Source organism: Tigriopus californicus, chromosome 7 (assembly GCF_007210705.1).
Source record: "Tigriopus californicus strain San Diego chromosome 7, Tcal_SD_v2.1, whole genome shotgun sequence".
NCBI classification, from domain to species: Eukaryota; Metazoa; Arthropoda; class Copepoda; order Harpacticoida; family Harpacticidae; genus Tigriopus; species Tigriopus californicus.
In genome coordinates, this window is record NC_081446.1 from 7,511,842 (window position 1) to 7,522,478 (window position 10,637).

General features: G+C 36.7%; 1 protein-coding gene across 1 annotated transcript; it reads left to right on the forward strand.

Moving 5' to 3' along the window:
- Positions 1-1,308: 1,308 nt before the first annotated feature.
- Positions 1,309-8,282, forward strand: LOC131883783 (myosin-11-like). Its single transcript, XM_059231342.1, has 7 exons — positions 1,309-1,547; positions 1,643-1,770; positions 2,043-2,407; positions 2,472-2,728; positions 2,784-3,098; positions 7,539-7,766; positions 7,824-8,282. The coding sequence occupies exons 1-7, from the start codon at positions 1,383-1,385 to the stop codon at positions 8,175-8,177; spliced, it is 1,812 nt and encodes a 603-aa protein (XP_059087325.1). The 5' UTR covers positions 1,309-1,382; the 3' UTR covers positions 8,178-8,282.
- Positions 8,283-10,637: the final 2,355 nt, after the last annotated feature.

The window sequence follows — 10,637 nt, forward strand, 5'->3', positions numbered from 1 at the left end:
AATAGTTTTGGGTTGGATTAAACCTATGATTAAACTCATGACAACAGATGTAGCTCAACTGCAGCTTATTTCTTTGCAGACTTTCCCAAATCGAAAAAAGGGGGCTTAATTTGATATTCAAATTCGTTGGTAGACCAAATATTGTATAAAGTTAAAGCGGCAACAACTAGACGAATCAAAAAATTTCATTTTAATCATATCAAGGGTTACATTCTTTGCAGCGGTTAGTAAAGCCTGTCCAAACCCAAACAAAAAATCTAAAGGGTTCTGGTTGAGGATTTAATCCTTCATCTGATCGTGTTGCACAGAAGTAAAAAAAGGTCTCAAACAAGGAACAACAAGTTAAGAAGGAAGCAGATAAGAACCCAAATCACAACAAAAGAGCAAAAAATGGCCAAAAGGGCCCAATTTCAGAAAAAAAATTCGCTGGCTGGCAGTAGTGGCGGGAAAGTTTGAAAATTTCAGGAATCATTGTTGATACCAGGTAAAATTCGGTGAGACTTGGAAGATTTGGTAATTCGATTTTGCTTTTTCTTTAAGCGCCTACTGCACATGATTAGAATGTTCAATTTGGATAAGTGCCTTGAAAAAATGGTCACGGATTCTGAAAACGTGTTTGAGTTTGTTTCAATCTAGATGTATGTTGGCAACATGAAGTTGACAGGCAATATTCGAAACATTGGCAAGTTTTGTAACTTGTTATCATTTGCTACTTGTTACACCTTACAATAATGTAGTTATCAAAACTCAAGTTCGATTTCTTCATGATTTGAAAAAATCCCTTGTTTACTTAAAATAATTTAATTGAAAATTCTCAATTTAATTTCCGCAATTGAAGCGTTAGTTTATCGAATCAAGGTATTGAAGTCGTACAAGACTTAATCTTATTTTTATCTCAACAATGAATGAAAGTTTGATTCAAGTTCTTCAAAGATGGGGAAACTAGATACGAACTATCATTTTCTACTCATTCAATTTTCTGTTTAAATGCATTCGGCATTCCGGCGAGTAGGTTTAGTTCTTTTTGTGAGTAAACAACATCTTCATTGCTAGGTCACTTGCTTGTGTTCCCTGCTTTCTTTTGAAAAGGGGCCAAGATGCCAAAACATGAAGGGAATGTAGAATAACTATAAAATTGTTTGTTTCACAACTTCATTTAAAAATTGCGTAATCTGCATTGAGAGGATTGACAATCCTTGCACGAAAAAATCACGTGCAGCAGTTAGCTAATTGAAAAAGTAGTTGGATCTTTGTGATACCTTTAGTTTCCAGATTTAGAGCGATCCGTAGTGTAAATGATAAAGAGAAAGGAAATGACCTTGACTATAACATGGAAGCAATCTTGTTAGTGTTTGAACTTCGAGAAGGCACATCCTTTCAACATGACATTTTGGCAAGAAAATTTTTCCTTTATAAAGGATGTATATGAATCACGATCATCCAAGCTAATTGAGCTGATGGACAAGACCGACAAAGCAATGGCAGCGGTTTTGGCGGATAAAATGTATACATCGAATGAGTTCAAAAAGGTCAAAGAGGTTTTTTCGGTAAGGGTTTTAATATTATTGTCATCATTCAGAACAGATCATGTTTGCTGTCCTCCATTTCTTGAAGCATCACCCCTCGTTCTTCATTTTTTCAGGGTTTGGCAAGAAATCTTGAACAACCAGACACGAAAGAGTGGTTGACGGTAACCAAGGATACATTATTATCTGATAGGCCCAACGAACAAGACGAAGAGTCAAAAAAATTACAAGCTTTATTAAACAGGTTTGTCATTGTCATTTCCATTGCTTTTTAATCGCCCTTAAGGAGTATTTTGAAATCATGGAAAAGTTATTAGTGTTCAAAATATTTTGGACGCTTTTAATGCATCAAGGATTTTAAAAGCCAATTCTGAAAGAAATCATATCAAATGAAGCCTAAAAACGATTGAGTTTGACGGAAATATTATATTTTATTCAATATCATATTTTTCTTCGATGATCACCAACCCTGAAAGCCGACTCATTAATGATTTTCAAGAGAGCTCATATTTTCAGATTTGATGAAATAATGCCACGCATTGACGATACAAAAAAAGCTGTTGATTGCCTATGGAAGGCATATCAATTTACTGACGAGCTTGCACCCTACATGGAATTTATGGAGGATGTTCGCAGTAAATCTTGCAAAGACATCGTTTCTAACTCTGCTACAGAAACAGAAGATCATATCGAAAAACATGAAAAGTGCATGGATCATATGGATAAGAAAAGAAAATCGGTGCTCGATCAGTTATCTAAGGGAGAAAAAATTTTGATTGACCCAAAATCGCCAAAGTTTCTAGAGGGGCACGTCAACAAGATGAAAACGCTTTGGGAAACTGCCCAATCTAGCGCGACTGAACGACTAAGAGCACTTAAAGGCAAGTAAAAAGTCTAATAAAATAGTATTCTCTTTCGATGTCATCTTTATACATTGGTTTATAGAAAACTTAACCGCTTGGGATCGATACGAAAAAACAAGAGACTCAATGTCAGTCAAGCTGAACTCAGCAGATGAGGAATTTCAGGCAACACATAAAATTTTTGACCTCAGCTCAGCTGGCTCTGATTATGCCAAGAGGCTTGAAGATTCAAACGTCATGAGAAAAGATATTGAAAGTACTTTCGGAGTGCTGAAAAGCACAAATGAAATTCTGTCGATGTTCACCGGGGAGACCAAAAAAAGTCAAATGTTGGATGAGGTAAGAAGTCTAAAATGAAACCATCTGAAACGACATCAAGCCCTTGTCATTTTAGGTCAAGGCTTTGCAAACGCGTATGACCATACTGGATAGAATTGACCAAAAGTTGCAAAACATCAATGAGTTCATTAAGCGTCTTAAGACCTTCAACGTTCAACTTGGTGAACTGGAAGATTGGAATAAAGAAGGTCGGAATAGAATGAATGAACTGCTGGAACCAACGAAACCACTCTTACCGGAGGAGCGTGTAATGTACACAATGGAGCTCCAATCTGACATAGAGGTTCATCTAGATAAGCACCAAAAACATGAAGACGAATGGGATCAGCTTAAGCCAACAGAAGCAAATGAACAGTCCCCTGAATCAGAGGTGAGTGAGTTTCTGCTTTAGATTCATGATACTATTAACGAGTCGCAAAAAGGGGAGTGAATTTACAAACGTATTTGTTGGAATTCGGCCGCGTTGCGTCACAAATGGGATACTTTATGAAAGCAAGACTGCCATGAGTTGAAAGTGCAGACAAACAGAGACAAGCAAACAATCCGTCTCAAAGTAAACATTTCAAGGTCAAAGTTTTGGATGTTCAAAAGTCCAAAAATGTTATTATAACAGGACGTTTGGTGGTAGATTCACAATCAACCACAACCAGAATTCTATTTGCATTACACTCTCGGTGAGGGGGAAAAATTATTCAGCTGCTTCATAATTTCCTACCAATGTCCTCAGATTTCTTATGCCTTTGATGACTACCTTTATATTGAAAACCCCAAATTGCCTCTACGATGATTGCATAAAACATCTTGGCTTCTTTTAATTGAATTATCTTTTATCGAACGAAAAAAATTTATTAAGATTAAAGGAAACCAAGATTTCACCATACTGAACTCCGTTATAAAATTGGGCAAAAGCAAAGTCCTCAGATTTCTTATGCCTTTGATGACTACCTTTATATTGAAAACCCCAAATTGCCTCTACGATGATTGCATAAAACATCTTGGCTTCTTTTAATTGAATTATCTTTTATCGAACGAAAAAAAATTATTAAGATTAAAGGAAACCAAGATTTCACCATACTGAACTCCGTTATAAAATTGGGCAAAAGCAAAATTAGTCACCCTCCGAAAATGATAAATTTTCGAAGCTGAAGAGCCCCTACCCTATTCTTATTTTCATTGATTTTTTGATAATTTGCAAGTAATAGCCCTTAGACCATCCTATACCATCTTTTGGTTTGTGTTGCATCTAAAAATCTTGATAGATAAAAACATTTGTTGGCCAAAAGACGGTTTTCTTACACTAACCAGTCTCATAACATACACAATGGTAAAATTACCCTAAACAGTTTTGAAGGAAATACCCAAACACGTCTAAGCATTTTCCTACCTCAGAAAGTCATAGGGAACAACTTTCGTTTTATTGTTTCATAATGTTCTAGCCCACATAAAAAAATTATATCCCTAAGAACATTATAAAAACTAAAATTTTCAAAAACCTATGCAAAACTTGGAGCACACTTAGTTATAAGTTATATATAATCTTATTATTTATATATCTATATATTAATCATATGATACAGTTATTGATTATAACTTATGATATTATTTATTACACCACTACCAAGTTACATGGAATTTAATGGTCCAAATTTCATCGTTTTTAGCCCCATGTATTATACCTTAATTCAATTTCCCAAAGATTTTTCATCGATTTTCAATATCACAAAAATGAAAGATTATTTTTCTTTTTCTTGCATAGTCTCACAATAGCTCAAAATGCTATATAATATCACTTTAAACGCACGAAAAGTGTAGTCTTAGTAAATGTGTTTCTCAGTCATCATGAGTCTGCTTAGTTACGCATTCACTTGAATTCTGAGGACAATACATACAACAGATAATGTTTTAGATTTTGTCGTTTCTGCAGACTTTGTGGAAACTGATTAAAATTAGCTTCTCCCAGGGTTGATTGATTTTTGTGAAGTTTTCAGTGATCACCCAATGAAGTGTCTTTTAGGTGGTTCTAAAATGAATTTTCTAAAATCTGTTTTTTGTGGGTTTTAAATATGGTTGTATGACGTTTTGAATGAATTTCAGATTATGCAAGAAAAAGAAAAAATAGTCTTTTGTTTTTGCGATATCGAAAATTAATATTAATTCTGTGGGAAATTGAATTAAGATATAACTGGCGCATTTTAGGGATAAAACGATGAAATTTATACCATTAAATCCCATGTTACTAAGTTGTGGTGTAATAGATGATTTCGTAATTTTTAATCAAGTGCTAACTAAGCGTGCTCCCAATTTTCATTGAATAGTTTTTTGATAACTTAGCTTTTTATAATGTTTTTAGGCATGTAGGTTTTTATAATGTTTTTAGGCATGTAGGTTTTTTAATGTTTTTAGGCATGTAGGTTTTTTAATGTTTTTAGGCATGTAGGTTTTTTATGTAGACAACAATACTATAAAGCAAGAAAATTTAAGATGCTTCCGACTTTCTGAGGTATATAAATGCCAAGTTGTGTTTGGGAATATCTCTGGAAACTTGATAAGACTTTTTGAACACCGTGCATAGTGATGCCTACCGTTCTTTAAAAAATGTGTTAAATGAGCAAAGTAGCTCATGTTAGAATACTAAATCACTTAAAATACATTATTAAGTGTCACAATTCAAAGACTAGTCAAACAATTAATACCCCTAGTTTATCACTGACATGAAATTTCATCAATATCTATTTAGCAGATGCTTAGTTATTGCACTAATATGAGACAAATGATGAGCTCTCTTGGACAGCATGAAAATCAATAGTATTCTTTCATTTTCAGAGATATTTCTTGAAAACTTCGAATTAATAATTCGGATTTAAAACTTCCGAGCATTTTTTCTTAAACTTGAAGAGTTTCACTACCTGGTAATGTCTTTGAAATATTACGATACATTTGACTGTGTCACTTATTACAATGACTATTTTAAGTGTACAAGCAACTTTTTTATCAAACGTTAAAAAAAATTGTCAAACTTCAAGACTGAAATTTGTTGAACCTGTGGTTGACAATAATCCATTGAGTTCAGCAGGTTTGCAAAAAGTCGAACACGTCCAAAAAGTTTCACTACAAATATCGAGGTATTTTTTGTTTAAAGAGCATATTGGGTGGGCCATTAAAATCTGCCAACACTTTACACCTTCATAACTAGTGATTGATTCATTAATGGTGAAAACGGCGAATTTGGAGAAGTAATCTCTTCTCATTTAGTAAATTTAGTAGAATTTAGATAAAGAAAACGGCGGCTCCAGCCTTCACAGAATCATGGGAATAGATTCCAGTCTTAATTTGAAGCCACACTAAATAGGATTTTTTTGAGATATCTGACCTTATTAGTATGCCCCCAGGATATTCACGAACTTGGCTCTGGTCTTGACTATTGAAGATTTAAGATGTTTGGTTGAGTTTGGTGATGGTTAGGTGAAATATTTGTGCTTTGAAAGGTTCATGATGATTGATATTTGATCATTGCGGGAAGTTATGTGGACGATGACGAATAGAAAAAGTGTGGAAGAAAAAGAGAAGTGATTTTTATGTTTAAAGTGTAAAGGTAGACTAAGATAGGTGTGTTTCGTTTAGTTCACTCGTTGATCAAACCCGATGTTAGTTATCAGATTTATTGCAGAGAAATTTGCGTAACGAGGTGGAGAAAGTGAATTTGACACAACTAATACTGTTGGGGTGAGTCCGGCACAAGTCAGACTTTTATGAGTAATTTCATGTTCCAACTATTTGCTATACTCCCCGAGGTCCGCCCAAAAACTTAATTGGATTTTGCAAAACTAAATTAGGCCAATTCAATCTTTCAAAGGCACACACGTTCTACGGGCTAAACATGGCGGATATTTGCTGAAGAAATCTAATGAAAAAAATGATGAATTAGTTTTACGACTTCGGGCTTGAGTCCTGCCAGTTCCTTCAAATTCGGGTTAAAGACTCGAGTGCACTTGGGCTTGAGGCCGAACTCCGAACCCTCCCCAAAACAATTTTGCAATTCCACTACTGAATCTGCCAAGATAAACAGGTCTGCATATTGTACACACATATTGTACCGAAAACAGGTTGATGGTAAGGCCTTGGTAAGTGAGGGCTTTGGATAGGTTGGCTAAATCAAGATTAAAAAGCATTGTCAATAGTGGAATTTAGTGCCCTGTATTAAGAGAGTACAACTGTGAGTTCAGCGTACCATTACGGGCAAATTTTGAACCTTCAATTCCGTTCCAAAACAGTGAGTTTACATGGGTCCCGGATCCAAATCAAACTCATCTTAGTGAATGTTTGTGCCTTAACGATTACATACAAGGCTGAAGTTACTCCTCAGGATCATTAACTGCAATCACAGCAACAACAGCTACAAATTATATATTTTTCAATAGAAAATATTTTTTCCTTGAATATCATTCAATTGACATGCTCTATACAGGGTACTAATGAAATTCATGGGGAAAGCCAATGTAAGAAAAGTAGCATTGAGATCCAAATGTTTGATTTCAAAAGATCAAATTTAAAGACAAAATATCAGCACTATCCAACAATTTCTTGGAGTTTAGAAACGTAATTTCTCTTCATTTAAGTTTTCATTCACGGCCTTTTATGATCTGAGTTTGAAGGGGAAACTTTTCTGGCCTTTTTTTGACACTTTCATGTTTTGACACAAGAAAATTAGGGGAAATGTGAATAGGGGTAGATTAGTGTTCTTTTGAAGTAGGTATTTTTAAATAGGTTAAAAAAATTAAGGCAAGATACTAATTCAATAATTTTGTTACAGGCATACGTTACAAGATTGGGAGAGGTAAAATCATTTCTGTCTCAGCTTCTGACAGAAGTTAAAACTGAGGGAGAAAAATTTGGTGAAGATATCAAACATCTGGCCGATTTTACCAGCGGTTGCAAGCGCTTTGAACCATGGATTGTCGATGCCGAGGCAAAAAAGAATGCAGGTTTAAAAAAACCGCGGGACCTAGAGGAAGCAAGGTTGGCATTGGCAGAAAATCTGGTAAGATGTTTCTCATCTGCAATCACAATATGGTACTAACTTCATTCAATAATATAGAAATGGAAACAAGATGCCGAAAAAATGAAGGCTGTTTTGGACAATGCTCATGCTGCAGCACAAAAAATGACCCTTCACGATGAGCCTGACCAAAAGCACGAGCACAATGTTAAACGGTGGGAGGTCATTGAATTGACTGCAAATGATCGAATTGAACAGCTTCAAGCAATGGTTGATGTTTGGCAGAAACAAGCGGACACTGCTGCCATGGTGACTGCTGCAATTGCGGCAAATCCTTCAGAGAGCAGCAAGGAGATGAAACTTGAAGACTTAGAAGTGCACTTAAACTCCTTGAGGCAAATGTTTATTGAGAAACAAAAGATGATGGAAAAGATGGAAAACTCAGACAAATGATGAACCAGACTATGAGAAGACTCATCAGAATATGACATTTCCTTTTATTGTCTCGCTCTTTCTCGCAAATAATAGCAATAAAACATAAAATTTGAATAGCGAAAAGGGAAAATCATATTCTACCAACAAGGTTTTGACTTAGCCAGGTGGTCATGGAGATAAAACCGATAACACTAATTTTCTCTCTAGTACTGCATTGGTTTTTAGATGAGGATGTAGTCGCAAAATCAGGAAAGAACGGCTTTGAAACTGGTGCTACCCCAGCTTCTCAACTCATTGGTACAGGATGAGGACAATTCCAATTGTACCCTTGGGTCTTATTGTTAATATTGTTCTTGTTTTTGTCCCTGAATTCAAGCAGCCCAGCTCTAGCCTTGAAATGGCTTCACATTGCGTTGAATTGGTGGTATAAAGTCAACGTTTAATAATTTCAAGAAGAGGTAGTCGCACTCGATTTACTCAATTATGTTTTCACTTACTAAACATTGGAAAGACGTAAGGAAAGCAAAAGTGGCTTTTTCGACGAAACTGTTGCACGTTTGTATATTTTCGACACTGTGTGTGCGAGGGTGTAGTTGGAAAAAGAGTCATATTATTAGGAAAGTGATAAACCGTTAAAGAGTAACTAAACTCAAAAATGAAATTATTATCTCCTTTATTATATAAATTATTATCCTTTGTCTACCTTGTATTCCAAGTGCCAATGCATATTGTATCTAAATCGTGCAAAAAACTGCAAAATTCGTTTCTGCCTCTTTCATAGTTGTAGGAGCTGTGAGAAGACTCAGAGACAATTACCTACTTTTCTGTTTTAAAGTCACGTGACCCGTGTTAACTTTGAGTAGTGACGTCAGGGAAATGAAGCCTTATGGTACTTTTCATTCTCCTCTATGTACCTCCTTTTGCTGAGGACAAAGAAACGTAGAAACACAAGAGTACGCTCCAAGATGCCTGACTTTTAACAAGGTATTTTTCGCTGAGCAGCTCATAGATGATCTATTCAAACACTGTTCTGACGATTCTTGTCTAATGTCTCTTATCTTTTCATGCCCTTTAAACATGTGAATGCTTGTCTGAGGAAAAAGTCGTGTCGGGGAAAAAGAGTGGTATGACGAGTTGAGCTGACCGATGGAAAAGTAATAGTACGAATGAGTTGATCGACGCCATTGCACGCTTCCCAGAAATATATGAGTTTTAAGCTATATGGTCCATCTTGATTGTGTCAAGTCAAGTGCAGGCGCTAGAAGATTACCAAAAAACCAGTTGTCGACAAGGAGAAATCCTTGCCCCATTCGTTGGTCCTTCGAGGAAAGTTGGCCTTCAAGTCTGTCAAACTCCCAACCGTGACATAGTGTGTGGAAAACGTCTTGGCCATAACTGTCTTTTAACATCCGAGAAATCAGTAATCGATGGCTATGGCGTCTTCACCGGACCATACCCCTTTTGATCTGAAAGGGTGTAAGCTCAATATTGCTGGGAAGAAACGATCCATAACAAGACAAATCTCTAATTTGGTAAGAGATCTCGATGCCGCCCGCCCACATCTCGTACAGGTCTAGGGATGCTTGGAGATCGTCTAAGCAAGACCTTGGACGAAATAACGACCTTGATTCAGATTCAGAGCCTACAACGCTATCGAGACGAAGAACGAACTCGTCTCATGGAAGCTAAGGCTAAGGCCTCACGAGCGGTTGAAGCCGCAACTAAAGAATTAGAGAATGCGAAAACACGTTGCTCCAGATGGCACGCATGGAATGGGGGATCAAGCCCAAGACTTCATGGGCGAAGACACCACAGGTCTAAGCCCTGTGGCACAGAGTGGTCTGATTAGCCGAATGGCTCATACTTCGGGTGCTGATCTTCCCCCTCTGAATCTGACTCCTCAAATGATTCCATTCACCGTTCGTGTTGCAAACAATAATGATCATGCACCGTCTCAGTCTGGGATTCGTGGTCAATCTGACCATGATGATTGGATGACGAATCCTACTTTGGGATGTGGTCGATTCAGCGGTGGAAGGAGTTCAATTGATGCCTCAGTTCAATGGAGGCGTTCTTCATTTTACCAAGTGGAGCAACATGTTTCAATCATTGATTCACAATACTTCGAAGAGCGTACCTGAAAAGATGGGTTTGTTGAAAGCGTCGTTGTCTAAGAGACGCAGGTCATTTATAGCCGGTTATGATAATTCCGATCACGACTATATTAAGGCTCTCCAAACTCTTCGCCAAGTTCATGGGGATCAAGATATGGTTGTGGATGCCCATCAGCGAGCTTTAGAAAAGTTGGATAACGTTAAGGCGGATGACCCTGATAGCTTGGCTGATTTTGCTGCCAATATTCAAGGTCACCTTCTTACTGCGAAGAAGAATCGTCCAGTGGGAGACGGATCGTTGGCTTATATCGTTAGAGTCTTGGAGGGCAAACTCGACAAAGCCAATTTCAATTCTTGGTATGAC